Source organism: Capra hircus, chromosome 24 (assembly GCF_001704415.2).
Source record: "Capra hircus breed San Clemente chromosome 24, ASM170441v1, whole genome shotgun sequence".
Classification (NCBI taxonomy): domain Eukaryota; kingdom Metazoa; phylum Chordata; class Mammalia; order Artiodactyla; family Bovidae; genus Capra; species Capra hircus.
The window spans coordinates 54,856,021-54,875,619 of NC_030831.1; the positions used below are offsets into that span (position 1 = coordinate 54,856,021).

At 40.4% G+C, this 19,599-nt stretch overlaps 1 protein-coding gene across 21 annotated transcripts in view; it reads right to left on the bottom strand.

The window, feature by feature from the left end:
* TCF4 (transcription factor 4) overlaps nucleotides 1-19,599 on the bottom strand; it is a 384,420-nt gene that overhangs the window by 36,861 nt on the left and 327,960 nt on the right. For all 21 annotated transcript variants that reach the window (XM_018039407.1, XM_018039409.1, XM_018039408.1 and 18 more), the window contains 3 exons: nucleotides 12,808-12,940; nucleotides 3,209-3,276; nucleotides 2,016-2,094 (listed from right to left, as the gene is read on the bottom strand). In XM_018039407.1, coding sequence (XP_017894896.1) covers nucleotides 2,016-2,094; nucleotides 3,209-3,276; nucleotides 12,808-12,940 — 280 coding nt within the window. The remainder of the gene's footprint in view (nucleotides 1-2,015; nucleotides 2,095-3,208; nucleotides 3,277-12,807; nucleotides 12,941-19,599) is intronic.

Below are 19,599 nucleotides of genomic sequence, written 5' to 3' on the forward strand. Positions count from 1 at the left end.
TAACAACATTAAGTAGTTTCTTCTGAAGAAAACACATTTTTAATGATTCACTAAACTTGAAGGTAAAGAAAGATTGCTGTTATAATAAATAGAACATGTCTAACCTATCAATTTAAAAATAAAAACCACTTTTAAATTGAAAATAATACACGTTCATGTAGGAAACTTGGAAAATAATTGAAGAAAGGAAAAAAAAAATCTATGATCTCACTGAAATCACAGTCCCTGATACTGCTGGCTCTGTAAAAATCCATTCTTCCTGCCACTTCCGGGTGTGCACGCGTGTATTTTTATGCTAAATAAAAATAGAATGTTTTGTCCAATTACTTTCAGTGAAAAAATCTGGACAGAGCCCTTGGTGTGAAAATAGCAGTCTGTCCCCATCTCTCGATCTTTATCAAGTCCTCTCTCCCTAACGTGCGGTCTTTTAGGCTGGATAACCAGGACCTCAAAGGTGGCCTTGTTTCAGGGTCTTCCACATGCAGCACGTTACTCAGGTTTGGGGTATTTGCGGAATTTTCTGGAACGATGTGTGCATCGTCGCTTCCCCTCCGAACTTTGACCTGGAAGTGAACTGGCAGAGCGCTGGTTCTAGCCTGAGCTCTGATATTACTACTGAAGATTTTCAGCAAATCCCATACCCTTTCTGGGCCTTCATACATCCATCTGTAAATCAGAGCATCAGACTGAAATAGCTGTTTCTCAAACTTTATATTAGATTCAAGAATATTCTTGCTTCCCCCATATTATAAAATAGACAAAATTAGAGTTGCTTCATTTGAAATGGGGAATGTGGGAGCTCTCCCTGCTCAGACTCCCTCACCCCTGGCCTCTCTGTACTATCTCAGTCTGTCTCTGACTTTGGATGCTGACACCTGTGATCGCTTTCCAGAGCCTAATAATATGGCACTAAGCCAGAAATGTACAACTCTGAACTTTACTTCCCTGCCACGGGGACTGTTTCAGTGCTATTCCATTATCTTCTTAATGTCACCTCTGGCTTTCCCAGTTTCAGCACTGCCTCTCTGGAGATATGGACTGGAAGGGCCAGCTTTTTCCCTCTTTCTTCTGTGACCTCCTCCTGTCAATGGAGGCTGGGAAAGGCTGATATTAAGTCTCCCCTAAGCCCATGGCCAACAACTCTGAAAGCTCTGTGGCCAGGTGAAATCTCTGATTCTTTATCAAGGAATTTACTTTACAATGGGGTCATGGGAGTGCTGTATGTAGGGAATAATACAGAGATTGACGCAGCAACATTCAGGCAAGTGACTACAGTCTACATTAGGGTAAGATCAGGTTTCAATAAGGTACAGATATGATTTTTTTTTTTTTAAAGAAGCCACCTATCCTCCTTCCAAGCCTTTCTGGAAACATTTATACTGGAAGGGCAATGAGCCCTTTAAATGGAGCTCTGAAGAGTGCAACGCTTTACTAACACCATTTTTAACAATTTATAATTTTATTATCTGAAGCCATAGGTCATGTTAACTTGTTCTATTGTAAATGGCAAACATCCTCTTTAACTCCACACAGTTATGTCACAATTTATTTACACAATTATAGTTTTCTTCAAACCTTCCAATAACATGGACTTTAAAGAGGGAATCTGAAAAGCCTGAAATTTCTGGGAGAAATGATCCTTTTGAATAATCTATGTTTGATGACTACATAATCTGCATTTCTATTCCCGATAATGTGAACTGGTTTTCCCGCTGAAATTTTTGTTGGAGTATATTATTCTGTTGAGTATCTTTTGCAAAGAAAAGTTTAAGAAGTAAGCTTCCCAAGTGCCTGTACATTCTAAACGCATGAACTTTCAAGAAAAGTTTTGGATGTAAATGACTTCACCATCGCACGGCCATGTCTGTCTCTCCCACCCCTTCCTACTGGTCTGCTGGGAGACGCTCTGTTTTGAGTGTTTGGAGGGAGTGAGTTTCCCCCAGCAGCACAGGAAGCGTGAGGGGGAACCGTTCTACAAGCTGACACTCAGATGCAGTGCATTTACGGTACCGTACCTGAGAGAGATGGAGGCGAGCCAACAGGAGTTGAAGGGTTTGATGAAAAGCTGTTGTTAGTGTGATCTGGAGAATAGATCTTAAAACAGTGGGGAGAAAAAACAACAACAACAAATCCTCATTCATGGGGAATAAATATGCCACAATTTAAACTACAAAGCATTAATGCGATTCATCCACAAATTCCAAGGTGCAAAATACACTTAACAATCAACTACAGTACCGATATTCTAAAACGAAAAACTTAATTACTTTTTTAAAAGAAGAGCTCTTGAGCTGCTCGAAGATAGTAGGGGGGAAAACTGAACTGAGTCAGCACAGACCTTGGTTCTGTCCATTTCTTCCCATTTCCTCCCCTGGTTGCATGGCCATGAAGCTACAAAGATACACCAAACCTCCCTTTCTTCCTCCACGAAACAAGAGGTCAGACAGCATCACACCCTAAGATTTTTGCTCAACTTCTTCATTACGTTTACGGTATCTGGTTCCAAGGCAGGAGGACGCTCAGTCTAAAGAAAAACTTTTCCATAGCTCACAAGGCTAACCTAAATCAAACGCATCTATGCCCCAGTGATAAGGAAAACCCAACTGAAGAGACGAAACGTCAGAGCAACAAATCTCTGCTTATATTTACAAATGATCACGTTTAGCTTTTGAAGACAATACCAGGTACACTCCCTCAGACGAGGAAGGGCTGCCATTGGTCACTGGTGAATATGGAAGAAATGCTGGATCTTAGCTTCCTGGCAGTGGGCAGGCAAAGCAGAGAAGCCAAGTGCCAATGAAGCAACAAATGAACCTCGGTTATGGTCGTTTTTTTAAAAAAGTTTCTTTTTCAAAATGTTTTAGAACTGCCCTTTGGCAAAGTCAGTCTTAGCTGGTCAATCAACGAGCCCCCCAATGACTTTAGAGAAAAATAAGACATCAGGATGGAAAACCTATACTTTTAAAGGCCCTAAGAATATCCACAAATCCGTAATTGAGTACCGCTTGCAAGATGGGAGAGACCAGCCATCCGCTGGAATCTTCAGCGTTCTCTCAATTTTTTCAACGATTATTATGCAAGGAAGCTAGCCTTTCCAAAAATCAAAGCTATTTGCCATCCATTTTCTAAAATTCTAAATGTCCACTTTTGATTAAAGTTCACCCGTCTGCCGCGGTACATCTGAAGTCCAAGGTCAACATTTCCTCACCGAAGCAAGTGCTTTCCCCAAAGCATCGCCAGTCTGGGAGCTGCCTGCTGCCCCGCTTCCTCTATTTGCTGCAAAAACAAAAGGCACAATACGAAAAGCCAGACGGTGAGACGTCGAACAATTTTCTATTCCTGGTCCATTTACTCACAATTTAATTGCATTTTTAATGGTAATTACAACACATTAATATTTAATTAGCATTAATTTGTTTGCTGAGGTAGACGTCAAATATATTCATGTTACATTTTTTTTAACAGATAAAATATAAACCTGACATCCTGGTTTAAAGATAAAAAGTGTTTCAGTTGCTATTACTTTTCCCCTGGTTGTCTGTGAGTAGTTAAGTAGTCAAGAGTAGTAGGTGAGCATATGAGGTTCATTGTTAAAAAGTACGCAGTGCTTTCAGACCTCTGAAGCTCTCATAGCTTGCCTTTATTTACATTTTATATAGTAAACTGAATTCACTTCACGAATAAGAGTTACATCTGCTTTCAAATTGAAAAATTAATTTTTGCTATATAGCAAAGTGAGATACTTCTCTCAGAGTTCCACAATAAACAAAACAAAAAAATCTGTAACAGGCCTGGCAGCTTCTTAGGAGGGAAAATATTTTTAATATTTTGAGGAACATATAGTCTTCACACATTTTAAAGTCTGTGTTCATATTTAAAGAATTTGAACTCTGATGCTGTTAAAAGTCAATATCGTCTCCAATTCTGGAGGAAAAATAAGTGTACATGATGACGAAGCAGTCTCTACTATCTAAACACCAGTGTTTTTACCCAGAAGATGGATGAATAAAGGGTACAGCCGGCCCTCTGTTTCCACAGATTTTGCACCCAAGGATTTAATCAAACTCGGATCAAAAATTTTCAGAAAAAAATTCCATACCCTTCCAAAAAGCAAAACTTGAATTTGTTGGTGGTAGCAACTATTTACATAGACTTACATTGCCTTGAGTATTATAAATAATCTAGAGATGATTTAAAGTATATGAGAGGATGAGCAAGGGTTATATGGGCTTCCCTGGTGGCGCCAGTGGTAAAGAATCCACCTGCAAAGCGGGAGATGCAAGTGTGATCCCTGGGTCAGGAAGATCCCCTTGAGGAAGAAATGGCAACCAACTCTAGCATTCAAGCCTGGAAAATCCCATGGACAGAGGAGCCTGGTGGGCTACAGTGCACAGAATTGCCAAGAGTCACACACGGCTGAGCACACACATATGCAAGGGGTGTATGCAAATACTGCACCCTTTTCTATGAGGGACTTGATCATCCTCAAACTTAGGCATCTGCAGGGGACCCTTGAAACATCCCCTCAGCAGGATACTGAGGGAAGGCTACCTGTTAATAACAGGATATAGATTCAAACACATAGTTCCAAATCAGCTCTAATAAACAAGGGTTTTCTTTAATTGAAGGATAATGGCTTTACAGTATTGATTCCTGCCATACATCAAGAGGAATCAGCCACAGGTGTATGTATGTCCCCTCCCTCGCACTCCCTACCCCTCTAGGTTGTTGCAGAGCCCCTCTTTCAGTTCCGTGAGTCATACGGTAAACTACCACTGGCTCTCTATTTTACAAATAGTAATGTGTTTCCATGTCACTCTTTCTATTCATCTCAGCCTCTCCTTCCTCCCCCTGCCCTAGTCCATAAGTCTGTTCTCTAGCTTTTGAAAGTAATTTGCCTTTATAAAATGGTACAGCCAGTGGTGTTCTTCTCTTAGATTTATTAAGGCCTCAGCATAAGCAAGTAGATCTAATATTTAAGTAAAACCTATTAAACTCTAGGGGAAAGTGTTTGTCACTATTTTGTGAAATAAGAAAAGGAAATACTATTTCAACGGATTAATTCAAGCAAAACTTCATTACACATTTAAATTAAAAAAAAAAAAAAATTCCCAGCCTTATCCTCAACCCAAGAAAGCACTTTTTCTAGCAAACGTGTCATCTTCAGCTTCCAGATCTGTAAAATAAAGTCATGGGATCAGCTCTCAAGTGATCAAATTATCTTTGTCTCTAGGTTATAATTTCATCCTCCTGACCTCTGCTTAGTACAGTTAAATTATGCTTGTTATTTTTATATATTTACATGTTGGGTATGACAGTTTGATAATCTTTTGATGTTTGCTTTATTTGATTAACAAAACTCACCCCTACATTCGTTAATTACTAAAACTGAAAGAAAGCTGTATGTAATGAAAAGAACACAATCACCTTCTGTCAAAAAAAAAAAAGGAAAAACTATTCTTTCTCACATCACAAATTCATAATGTTAAAAATATATTAGTTGTTAGTACTAAGGATTTTATGCATAAGGAAGTTCTCTGAAATGAGGGTCCAACATCATACAATGAACTAGTGGAAGAAACTCACAGATATCAAGAGTACTAAAAATATGCAATGTAAAGAGATAATTCAAATTATTATCTGGTGTGAAAGTAAAAATTTCTGCATCAAGGAGTTCTTTTAAAACTGAAGACAATTCTAAAGGAAAATAACAAGGATTCTGAACACACAAAGAGCATTAACATTTTTCAGCATGTATTACCATGGTATTGGGAGATAATTATACATACATTTTTTTCTTCCCTTCCAGAAGCAATATTATCATTATTCTTAAAATTAGGTTTATCAGTCAAAATAATTTGGATATCTGCTCGACTAGAAAACAGACCTTCATGAAATGAAAATTCAGAGCCACATCAGAAAAAATTACATTATCTAACAAAGAAACTAAACCCAACTAGGATAAGATATTGCTATAATTATAGATAAAGTTTGCTATGGTAGCTTTCAAAAGATTAATTCTTTGAACAGTTTTAAAATGAGAATAGTAAAGGTTTTAAAATATATTAATGAAACCAAATTAGGAAGAATTGAAAACCAATAAAAATATTTCAGAGATATGTAAAAAAGAAATTACACTCCCAATCTATCCCACCTCCCTCCCAAGTTTCCCTCTCTGGTAACCATAAATTCATTCTCTAAATCTGTGAGTCTGTTTCTGGTCTGTAAATAAGTTCATTGCTCATTTGTATCCTTTTTTTTTTTCCTTTAAGATTGACATGTACACACTGCTATATTTAAAATAGGACCTATTGTAAAAAAAAAAAAAAGAATAAGCCTAAATCAAAAAATAAATTATTATGGCATAAAAATCATACTTTAGAAGAGACAAGATACAACCCTTATGATCTCTTCATACCATAGCCTTCTAACTGAACTTTCTGTTAAGTCCCTGTTTTACACGAGGAGGCATGAGGACTTGGGGGTATAATAAAAAGACAGAATGTAACTCCTTACCTCATACTGTCATGAAAATGTTTCAGAAAACTACAAAGGCTACTCATGGACGTCACGGATAAGAACAGACTTTTATTTTTTTTTAATATAGAGCCATTCTACCTGCAACAGCTGGAGAATCAACCCCAGGGTTCAAATTTCAAAGCAGTTTATTGGGACCAGTTTGCCCTTACACTTGGAATGCCTTTTGTCCTGTTCCAGGAAACACCGGAGAAGACACATTTTCAAGAGTCCTTAAACATGTTAAGCTACACGGATCCTCCTCCTAAAGACTCTCTTTTTAGTTACGTGCCTGATATGTCAAAGGGCATAAGTAATCAGAAAGTGGATATATATTTAATACTCAAATAGCAAAATTTCTTCTATATTGAGTAATGAGTCATGTTTAGCAAACCATACTTCTCATTAAGTGTGTGCACATCAAATCTACTTTTCTACCTTTCATGTAACAGGACTTGATTACTATTCTACGCCTGAGTGTTTGTCCAGGTATTATGAGAAATTACCAAAATGCCCACATAACAGAAATAAAGAGAAGAACTACTGTCCCTGTTTGATACAAAACTGGATTGATCTCTTATGTGATTTTAGCTCTTAGCAATTTCCCTAGCTAAAGAGAGGGAAAAAAATCAAGTCTCTAAGCAGAGCTGTAACATGAATATGATTGAAGATGAGTGATTATTAAGAGGAACTATAATTTGGTAGGAGGATTCGACACTGCCAACCACCCAAGCATTGTTCAGATGGCTTGAACACAGGTGCTACTGCTGGCTAGAAGATGGGGCAGAAAGCAGGGGTTAGTCTTTTCAGCTACAAGTGGGACCACCCTCAGTCTCAGTTTCCACTTTGGAGAAAATGGCAATTCCCATTAGAACACACCCTGATCCAAACATCAGGATAAGTGTGTAAGTGGGGGCTGACTACTGAAACAACAGAATTTGGAAATGTGTTATCCCTTTATTGCACACCCAGAACCCCAGGCTGGGTGCATCCTGAAGCTATAAAAGGATGCGTGTGCTCAGCTGCTCAGTCGTGTCTGGCTCTTTGTGGCCCGCCAGGCTCCTCTGTCCATGGGATTTTTCAGGCAAGAATACTGGAGTGGATTGCCATTTCCTCCTCCAGGGGATCTTCCTGATTCAGGGATCAGGGATCAAACTCCTGAGTCTCCTGCATTGGTAGGTGGATTCTTCGTCACTGAGCCAAGGGCTAGCGCTATAAAAAGATGAAGTGTAATTCATAGTGTCTTTGCCTGAAAGACGACGATGGTTTTAAAATTTAGGTTTTCCTGAACTGTGTCCAAGCAACCCTCATGTTATTCAACTAGCAGAAACAGCATAATTATGTCATGAGCTTCTCAACAAAGATAAAAGAAGGCGAATTCCCAGCTCTCCTACAACCTACAATATTAGAAGAACTCCTCAAGTACAGGCTACCAAACACTGAACTTTTAGCAGGACGGATTCCTAGGAATTCAAGGGGGAAGCTGGGCCCCATCAACCACGTGCAGGAAATGGATGAGAAGACTTAAATCACACTGGTTTACTGTTCTCCGTTGGTGGTCTTTGTAACTAAGATGCCGCGACGCTGCTGGATAAAATTCCTGTTGCTCTTATGCTCTGCGCCTGTTCATCACCCAAGTGTATTTGAAGGCTCAAGATTCTTGTAAAAGATAAAGTGAATCTTATGCAACTATTCTCATAATAAAAGTACTGTGAAACCGGGTCCTCAAGGGAAAAAGGACGTAATGTTTCTACTAGAAAAGCCACACACTAAAACCCATCATGTCATACAAACATGTCATTAGAAGTGAAAGTTGGAAGCCAGATTAATTCATGAACCAGATAGATATTCCAGGGTAATCTTTAGCATATGTTGTATTCCATCAATCTTCATAGGCTGTTCCTTCAACACTGTTTGGTTTGAGGTTTAAAGACATGGTGAATACCACGCATTAGACAGGCTGGTTCAAGACTAACAAAACAATAACAGTTATTATAAGCATTATGCTAGCTGTATGCCCAATTCCCTCTGAGAAAGGAGGGTGTGCCGCCCCCAACCACAAGCAGTCACACCCCTGGAATGTACACCAGTGGTATCTCCCCTTGGGGAACTGGAGCATTCTCCTTCGTGGGTAGTTGTAGGGGATTGTGTGATGCTAGGTAGGTCTCTCAATCCTTTTGAAGAGAAAAAGCTATTGGATTTTGCAAGTAGGAAGGAAATATGGAGACAGTAGGTACTACTGGGTTGGCCAGAAAGCTAGTTCTGGTTTTTCCATAAGATGTTCCATGTACTATGTATGTGCCTCCATTCTCTAGACACTTCTTCCCTCTAGAATTGGTACCTAATAACTTTTTCCATTTCCTCCTCTGGGCGCCTGCTCACAGGTAGAAGCTCTGAAATGCAATGACTCTAAAGCACAACCAGCTAGTGTTATACTGAGAAAGTTTCAGGAAGCAAGTTGAAAGGCTCTGATAGTGGTAACTCTTGAAGCCCTTAGACTCAGCTTCTATCCTTAACTGGCCACCCCATCAGTTAAACGACTAAGAATCCACGGTGTGTCTCATGCATTTTATTTGTATCATTCCAGAGTGCTTAATCCACCCTTCTAAGTCAGACGTGCCTAATGCACTCTAGCATTTGCAGAAAAGCAGTGGACGGCATGCTGCAAGTACATCTCTTACTGTACAATTCTTTCAAAAATCCATGGATGAATATGACATTAAAAACAACAACAAGAAAACCCTCTGTCGTTAACACAGAGTCAGTTCTGCCCTTCCTCAGCTTTTCTCAAAAAATGATACTGGGCATAAAAGGGCAAAAGACAACACAAGAAACAACAACCACCCCTCCAAGTCAAACACAAGCCATCCCAAACCTCCGTGAGCATATCCCCTCTCTTGAGATACAGGGGACAGATCCAGAGGCAAGGGAGCATGTTTCCAGACAGGGTACCTGCTGATGGGTCCAGATTTTACAACTCACTCCACAAGCATTTTGCTCTTCTATGATCAGTTGAGGACAGTCGCTGACTGCCAGGAAGACACAGTAAAACGTGGAGCTGTGATCTTCCTCTTGACGGAAAAAGCCTCTTCCTAAGACACCAACGCCATTTATGAAAAGTCTGCATTGCCTTGCCGCTTTCCAGCAAGAAAACTTGAAGAATGCGATGTCCATGTGTTAGTGCTTGAACCCCATTCTTACGGCATTAGTATTGCTTACAGTCATTTTCTACAGAATCATGTGTGTAATCTCAAACATGTGTCAGGCTGTGTGTTCCCTATTTACCAATTATTTAATTAACTCTGTTTGTTCTTTGAGATACAGGCAATGTAATATTTCTTTATTTCCTGTATTTCAGAATGAGTGAGTATATGCCAAATACTTTCAAAAGTCTACAGATGTATCTGATTAATCCATACTGTTTGTTAGGGAAGTATCACTAACATCAGAAGAGAAATCTTCTCTTCTTGTTCCACAGACATGCTGCCATCCCTGCCTTCTACCACACTCTGAAAAATCAAACCAAAACCTAGGAGAATTAAAGTGCAAAGAAAAAAAAAAGTGCAAAGAAACAGGGGTGACTTGGACCTTGTGCAAATATGAAGGCTTATTATTATACTTAAATTCTCCTCTGTATTTTAACTTAAGGAATTGGAGGATGTATTATTTTATGGATGAACATTCTAGAATGTTCCCCCTTAAAGTAATCCTAAAGTAACAAGTATGTATGCAAATTAATAAAGATCTATTCCTCCAAAAAGCTGAATTACCATGTCTACTTATGTCCCGAAATCATTGTAAAGCTTTCTCACAAGTTGCTAGAAGATTTTGACAAGTACACTCACAATGGCAGAGTAATTTATGCAATAGTTGTTCCTAAAAAGCTTTCTCTGGATTCCAGAAATCTCACACTTCTCTCATTGAAAAGTATAGCTCCTTTATTATTGTCTAGACCCTCCCTCCACTTAAACAGGGCCCTCTGGTCTGTATAGTAAGTCCATCTTAACATAGCCGGGCCCTATCTATTAGTATGTAGAAGTCACCAATTAACGCTCTACCCGCCCAGACCAAATAAAAAAGGAGGGCAGACATTCCTGTTCTTGTGGATACAAGCCAGTGATGAGCCAATCAGCTTAAATAGGGCGAATTCCATTCCAACTGAGACTCGTGGCCCTGCTGACCACAGGGCATGGAGGATAATCACACCACCTCATAAGATCTTTCTTCCCAAGTCCTGGGGACTCTTACAGGAACTGTTTGGCAAATCAGTCAACACAACTCTTTTTTCAAACAGTGCCTAAGTCTGCTTTCCTCAGCTCAAGCTTTTGCTCTACCTTTCTACCTTCCTAAAAAAAGAAAATTACTCAAACCACAAATAGACAGGAAATCTGCCTTGTAAAAGGATGAATGACCGGTCATCCTTCTTTATAACTAAGACCTCATGACTGTAGAAAGGGGCTTTCCATTTGTCAAACCACACTGAAGTGAAATACGCTTTTCTCACTCTTTCAGTTCTGCACTTCTTTCTTTCTTCTTGTTTTTCGGATCTGCCAAAACTGCACTGAGAGTTAGCAAAGCTTCCCCACATGACCTCTGTCCATAGCTCTCCAAGGTCAAACCGACACAACGCACCGGTAGAGACTTCATTATGAAAAGTCACAAAAATGGAAACTATTTCCTAAATTCGCCTCTCAGTGAGACAGGGCAGTGAAAGGAAGGGCTGCTAGATGGCTCATCTCAAGTGTGAAGTATATTACTGAGTAAGCAGGGACTGTATTCTTTAGGCAGAATTACATTTGCAACATTTCAAAACACATATCTTCTTTTTCATCAAAAACGCTCCCCCTCATAAGTGATTCATACCACTTCCCCAAGTTCCAGAGACTATCCAAAGAAAATTTTTTAAACAACTGCAAAGAGCTAAAGGAACTACTCCTCCGTCACACATTCTTATCTTTAAAATGTACAGTTAGGGACTTCCCCGGCAGTCCCATGGTTAAGACTCCGCTTCCAATGCAGGGGGCCAGGATCAATCTCTGATCGGGGAACTAAGATCCCACATGCTGTGTGGCTCAGCCTAAATAAATAAATAAATACACATTCCAGTCTCAGTGCGTGCTCAGTCGTGTCTGATTCTTTGCGACCCCATGGACTGTAGCCCGCCAGGCTCCTTTGTCCATGGAATTTTCCAGGCAAGAATACTGGAGTGGGTTGCCATTTCCTGCTCCAGGGGATCTTCCTGACCCAGGGATCAAAACTGTGTCTCCTGTGTCTCTTGCATTGGCAGGCGGATTCTTTATCATGAGCCACCTGGGAAGCCCCCCAAAATAAAAAATAAACGTACAGTTAGTGTCCTCATCACTGACTGGACCCACGGGAAGGGATCACAAGGCCGAGTTAGTTGTGGGTTTGAGCTGGAACCAGAGTAGGTGGTGAGCAGAGGAAGTCTGAGGTTTTAAGACTCAGAGAGGCGCGTCAGACTGCGCCTCTCATCTGAATGACAAGGTTGCTGAAGGCAGAATCAGAAGGTGGTGGTTGCCTCCCCACAGGGGCAGCCTACCTAGCTCTTCCCTCAAGAGAAGAGTGTTGCTGGGGTAACCATCCATCCTGCGGAAAGGACCACAATGAACATCACAAAAACTTAGAGATGATGGCTTCGTTTATTTGACAGGACACTCTGCTTGGGTCTTGACTCATGAGTAACTTTGCTGAGAAAAAGCAGCAAGTAAATTCTGGCTCGCTGATGCCCAGCCATCTCCTCTCCCGTAAGCCTGCAAACAGTTCTTCCCATCTGGAGGATTCCACAATGCCACATCCTCCAGAAGGTAAAACTAGTTCTTAATAGGTATGTCTGAACATCACATGAACTAGTTTCCAGAAGACAGTGGTGTGTGACAGTGAAAAGCTTAGCATGGTGACTGGAATTTGAGAATGACTAGTAACTCCTAGTAAGAGCTATTAAGCCTTCTATCTTACTAATTTTCAATGGCTCCTCTAAGATAAGTTCGCTTTATTAGCTATTTCAGAGTGTGAGAAGCATGCGTTGATCTATTCAAGCTTGGTTCAATCTAATCATTCGCGGTGGAGACAGTCAGCCAAATAGCAGTTTCTTGGAACAAAAAGAGATTACAGTCAAGATAATGACGATTTCTATTTGGCTCATTTGTTCATGTGATAAACTCATGGCTCAATTACTGTTCAGTGATGGGATTGGGGGCAGAAAAAGAATTCCTTGATGATTAAACCCTGACACTGGTTGTCAGCAGCAGGATCGGCGTTTCCACGACTCACCCATTATGCTGTCTGTCCCGTTGGCAGGAGGCGTACACGATGAGGTGCTGTAATGGTTGGTACCACTACGGTGGAAAGTGGACATCGGAGGAAGACTAGAATTGATGTCTGCTGAGGAGTGTGATGGATAGCCCTGTGGCAAGAAGCAGAGAAAGGAGGCCATATTCAATCACAAAATATTTAGTGGCTCAGTTTTCCAATACTTCTTTCAGAACTCTTCATTTTACAATGGAGACAGCCCTTGGAATTTCAAAATATCCAAGAATACATCTTGCTTAGATCTGACAGCTTTCATTTTTCAAGTAATAAAATACAAAGACATAGTTGGTTTGGGTTTGCATCAAAGCTAGAGGAATATAATGGCAATGCTAAACCTTGAGAAATGGTCACCATCTCTAAATACGAAAATTATTCTTAAAAGCAGGTCTGGGACTTTGGCAACAATAAAAGACCATCACTACTGTTATTCTTCTGTACAGCCTATTGATCAGGTAAGAAAAAGCCCATAATGTAATGAATAAAACTCCAGCATGACCCTCAGGGTTCACATCACACTCTACCCTGACCTTCTGAAAACTAACTGGCCGAGAATAAGCAGTCTCAAATCTTCCTGACAAACTGGTCCTCCTCCTGAACTCCAGCAACAACAAAATGGTAAATGAAAAACTTGAAGAGCAGTTAACGATTGAATATATCTCTAAAGTATCAACATGTATAAAGTCTTATGTCAATGACTATGTTGAATTACCCTGAAACAAATGAAATGAGAAGAACTTATTTTATATCATTCCTTATAGGTTCTCGCCCTTAGCAATTCACTGTAGAGTTGACCGTGAAAAAGAATATGTTTCACAGAATGCGTTCAGGCTTAGCTCTCGGTATGACTCTCATACTAGCTATTATCTGGTATCTCACAAGTGCCTGCTACTGCTGCTAAGTCGCTTCAGTCGTGTCCGACTCTGTGCGACCCCATAGATGGCAGCTCACCAGGCTCCCCCCATCCCTGGGATTCTCCAGGCAAGAACACTGGAGTGGGTTGCCATTTCCTTCTCCAATGCATGAAAGTGGAAAGTGAAAGTGAAGTCGCTCAATCCTGTCCGACCCCATGGACTGCAGCCCACCAGGCTCCTCCATCCATGGGATTTTCCAGGCGAGAGTACTGGAGTGGGGTGCCATTGCCTTCTGCATCACAAGTGCCTGTAAGGTGACAAATTAGTTGCTCCCCAAACACCTGCTTGTTGTCCAATGAGCAGATCAGTAAGAGGAACATGGTTATTTACAAAAAACATAGTTATTCACAAAATGGAGCTGTTTTCTTTTTCAGGCTACAGTAGTTAGAAAGTAAAGCTCACAGGTATTTGACTATATGACAGACATGTAAAGGAAAAATATTTAAGTTGAAATATACTTTTTCCTTGGATGTCATGTATTAATGGGCTATGCGTCTTTATCATGTCACTACTGGAGATTCTGTTGAAATTAGAGTTTGGATACAATGCCCAAAGTCAGAGGAACTTAAAGCCCAGACATCTAGTCATGAGACATAGACCCCCTGTATCACAGGATCCCCTATTTATTTGGTGAGGCCCATCTTGGGTTCAGCCTCTCCCCTGAGGATCCCTTCCCACTTCCAGCCTCTTCACAGTCTCTTCTCCCTGATTTCCATACTGCACTGTGCCATTCAACACTCCGTTGCTGCTGCTAGAGCTGTTTATCTGCTCAGTCATGTGGGGACTCTTTTGCAACCCCATGGACTCATAGCTCACCAGGCTCCTCTGGGATTTCCCATGCAAGAATACTGGAGTGGGTGGCCATTCCCTCCTCCAGGGGATCTTCCCTGAAATGCTGCTTTTCCAGGCTTTCTCTTTCAAGAGCGTTTCCACCTAAATGGAAACGCTTCAAGATGAGAGAACAGAGCTCACAGTTCTGCCTCTCACAACCTGTGGCTGAGTGCTGAACATACTCATCCTATGAGCAGCTCAAAGAACAACTGGTTACCAGTTGGTGGTGGTGGTTTAGTCACTAAGTCCTGTCTGAATTTTGCGACCCCATGGACTGTAGCCCAACAGGCTTCTCTGTCCATGGGATTTCCCGGGCAAGCATACTGGAGTGGGTTGCCAGTTCCTTCTTCAGGAGGTTTTCCTGATTCGGGGATCAAACCTGGGTCTCCTGCATTGCAGGCGAACTCTTTACCAACTGAACCACCAGAGAGCAGCTAGTGTTTCATAAACAGTGGATTGAAATACTACTTATTTGAGAGACAACTAAAGAGTCCAGAAAATAAATCTGTATTTTGGAGTCAGGTCTGCCAGTGACATGGCAGATGCCTTTGAAAATATTACCTCTACACACCCCCAAACAGTCCAACAAAAAGGTCAGCTTCAGTGAGATAGTTGGGATGATGCCTTTAAACATGTCCAAGTTCCCAAGAATGCCTTTCAAACTTTTAAATTTCTTGGACCTCTTTGCTTGACCAAAAATTCCTTAGGCCACCTGTTAAACTCATTTCTACTTGGCACTTCCAGAAAACCTCAACTAGTCCATGAAATTTTCTCCAAAGGATTATAGAGTGAGCCCATTACACAGTACAACTGACCTAAAAAGCTGGATAAGCCATGGAAGACCAAACTTAGAAGAGCTATTTTTGCTCAAGAACTAAAGAATATAATAATGTGGAAAAAAGAAACAAACTATGGAAAAAGAGAAATAAAAGGAAATAAGATTGTTTGATTTCATTTTTACCCAGTCCTAGACCATGCTGAATTTCTGAAGAATAGAGAAACTGGATAAATAAGCCCCAAGTTTTCAAAAACCAAAACAGAGGAAAAGAATTTTGGAAAATATTTAAATAACTATAATAATGAGAGGATGAGACAGGAAAAAGATTATTATATCAGTAAGAATTTTTAGACCCTTTTAACTTGGTATAAAATGGAGTAACCCTTTGTCAGATGTCAGGATTTGATAAAGGGTTACTCCTAAATTCAGAGACTAAAAAGGAACGTTCTTCCCCATAGACTTTAATGGGGAAACCAATGCAATTCATGTAAATTAGTTATTTTTAGAGACTCACAGAAAATTAGATGCTGAAATAAGTTAATGAGATTTATAACTAGATTATTTTACAAGGCAAAGGATCTTGACAACTACTGTCACTCAAAGACATAATAAATACACCACAGAGATTATGAGTGATATGTGAATACTGTCTCTTTCAGAGTATTTAGGGATCAGCTATAAGAGGTCCCATTAGTCTTTCTTACTCCAGCTATTAACAATGTCTGCTCTGCCCACCACGAAGGCAAAGGACAAGGGAAGTAAGACAGGGTGCTACGGTCTGCGTGTGATTGGTCGTGTCTGACTCTTTTGTGACCCCATGCCGCCAGGCACCTCTGTCCATGGGACTTCCCAGGCAAGAATACTGGAGCAGGGCAACATTTCCTCCTCCAGGGAATCTTCCCAACACAGGGATCGAACCCACATCTCTCGTATCTCCTGCACTGGCGGGCAGATTCTTTACCGCCAGCGCCATCTGGGAAGCCCCAGGTGTTAAGGCTTTGCTGCTGCTGCTGCTAAGTCGCTTCAGTCGTATCCGATTCTGTGCGACCCCATAGACAGCAGTCCACCAGGCTCTCCTGTCCCTGGGATTCTCCAGGCAAGAACACTGGAGTGGGTTGCCATTTCCTTCTCCAATGCATGAAAATGAAAAGTCAAAGTGAAGTTGCTAAGCCGTGTCCGACTCTTAGCGTTAAGGCTTTACATGTCCACTATTTATTTATTTTTACTTGATACCCAATTATAGTGTATGTGGAGTCTATTGACAGAGTTAAGTGTTGAAAACATTTCCGTGAGTAATGTTTTTTATTAAATGATGAGTTGATCGTTCAAAGATTAGAAAATATGATCACTGTTAGCACATACTAAGAATAAAGTCAAATTTTGTGCTAGGGTAGCATTTCACAGTCTTGGCACTGTTGGTCTTTCATGCCAGAGCATTCGTTGCCTGGCAGGGATTGGTGTGTGGGGGGGGTGCTTTTCTTATGAATTGTAGTGTTTCCTGAATCCCTGGCCTCTATACACTGGATTATGCCAGTACCACCTATAGGCACCCCCTGCCCCCTGGGTTCTAACAACCCAAAATATCTCCAGACATTACCAAATGTTTCCTGTGGGGCAAAATCACTCCCTGGTGAGAATCACTAGAGTAAGGGTTTAGGTTACAAACAATAAAAGACAACAGAACTTCCTTCATAGTAAAATTCCAGACTCCCGGGACTATTTCACTCTGTGGTACAGAGACCGCTCCTAACCCATGCCAGACTGCAGGGACTCTATCCTATTTTTAAAAAGAATTCTGCCAAGTCATTCCAAACCTAAATCTTCTACAACAACCCCTTCCAAAGCTTAACCACAAACTACATTCTTCTAAGTGATTTTGTACGTGTATCTGTGACATAGTAGTGATTAGCTGTGGGATTGTTGTCAAGGTTGAAACTGTAAAGGGGATTTAAAGAATCAACACCAGTGACTTGCCAGTTGCTACTGTTGTATTTGGATTTTAAGCTTTGTAATTACACATTCTATTATAACATACTATAAAGTGATAAAGGCAATCATGTTTCTAAAATGTTTACCTTCAGCAAGACATACTAATTTGGCCAAATTATACCCAAAATAATCCAAGGAAAGCTTTCCTCTTTTTTCTCAAACTATTCCTTTGTTCAGTATGAAACTGGGTAAAAGCTACCGATGAAAAATTTAAGGAACCAACATTACTTTCACGTGAAAGGAAACTAACCGCCCACAGTACACTCAATGATTCTCTATCAGTATCAGATTTTTAAGTCACTTCAGCAAGAGGTTTTCTAATAAATACTAATAAATACTGAAATCACAATGATCACTAGATATCTAATAGTTTCCCTATCAGTGAGAAAATTCATCAGGACATATTACTGGAGACCGAATTTGTTTGTCCTTTTGAAAAATAAACCCCCTCATCTCCAAGATAGCCTAATTGATGGTGTTAAGAATGAAAACTGTTTTGCAATGGACAAATGACATTATATACACAGAACCTGATATAATCTATCAGGTTACTCCTTCCAAATGATCTTTTCTCCTGGCTGATAACATTGTTTTGGTTCAGTAAATTTTTTCTAAAAGGGTATAATTAGTTTCCATTTTAAAAACCACATTTTCTGTGCCTTTGAGCACATTTTCAACATGCTTCCCCCATGCAGTGAACTTGACTGGGATAAAAATCAAACCACTTAAGTCCAAGTTCTAGAGCATGATAGGGAAAGAAATAAATACAGGAGTGAAGAAAAATAAATGCCTAATGGAAATTCCAACATATTAGTACAATGCCAAAATCTTTTACTTGTAAATCAAAACTTTCCTTGCTTGCAAGACACATATAGTTTTGATCACAAGTTCTTCAGAGAAGTGCAAAATGATGATGGTGAAATTAAAGTATAAACCAAGAAGAAATTCTAGTATAACAATAAGTGCTATTTGTTTGAGATTTCACACCAATAAGGAAGAGGTGGAAGAAGAAGAAATTTGAAAGAAAATCATCTGCTATTTATTGAAAATACGCTGAAATTTGAGCTAGCTTGTGATTTCCACATTCAAAGTTGGGAGATGATAGAAAAAGGCCAATTCCACCTTTGTCTTCTATCTCTCATTCAACGATAAGTTCACTGATCTCACCTTGTCTCTGTCACCAGGACTAACCATTAATACATAGATTTTTCAAGGATATCTGAACTCTTCTGGAATGTTTTCCGTCATCAGAATAGCATATAAGTCATCTTTTCTTTATCTCTGGCAACTGAGCAAAACAGAACAAAGACCACAGAAATCAAGAAAGTACTATTCCTATATAAGTACAGAGAAAGAAGCATAAATCTGGGTATTAGGAAAGGAAAAAAGGGCACATCACAGACGAAGAGTAGTAATGTAAGTACACACAGATGACACCCCCCTAAAGGCAGAGAGTGAAGAGGAACTAAAGAGCCTCTTAATGACAGTGAAAGAGAAGAGTAAAATGCTGGTTTAAAATTCAACATTCAAAAAACTAAGATCACGGCATCCAGTCCCATCACTTTGTGGTAAACAGACGGAGAAAAATGGTAACAGTGATAGACTATTTTCTTGGGCTTCAATATCACTACAGATGGTGACTGCAGGCATTAAAAGACGTTTGCTCCTTGGAAGAAAGCTATGACAAACCTAGACGGCGTATTAAAAAGCAGAGACATCACTTTGCTGACAAAGGTCTATATTGGCAAAGCTATGGTTTGTCCAGAAGTCATGCATGGATGTGGAGGAGGCAATGGCACCACACTCCAGTACTCTTGCCTGGAAAATCCCATGGATGGAGGAGCCTGCTGGGCTGCAGTCCATGGGGTTGCGATGAGTTGGACACGACTGAGCGACTTCACTTTCACTTTTCACTTTCATGCACTGGAGAAGGAAATGGCAACCCACTTCAGTGTTCTTGCCTGGAGAATCCCAGGGACAGGGGAGCCTGGTGGGCTGCCGTCTTGGGGTCGCAGAGAGTCGGACATGACTGAAGCGACTTAGCAGCAGCAACAGCAGCATGTACGGATGTGAGAGTTGGATGATAAAGAAGGTTGAGCAATGAGAAACTAATGCTCTCCAACTGTGGTGTTGGAGAAGACTCTGCAGAGTCTTCAATCCTGAGGAAATCAATTCTGAATATTCACTGAAAGGACTGATGCTGGACCTGAAGCTTCAATCTTCTGGCTACCTGATGTGAAGAAC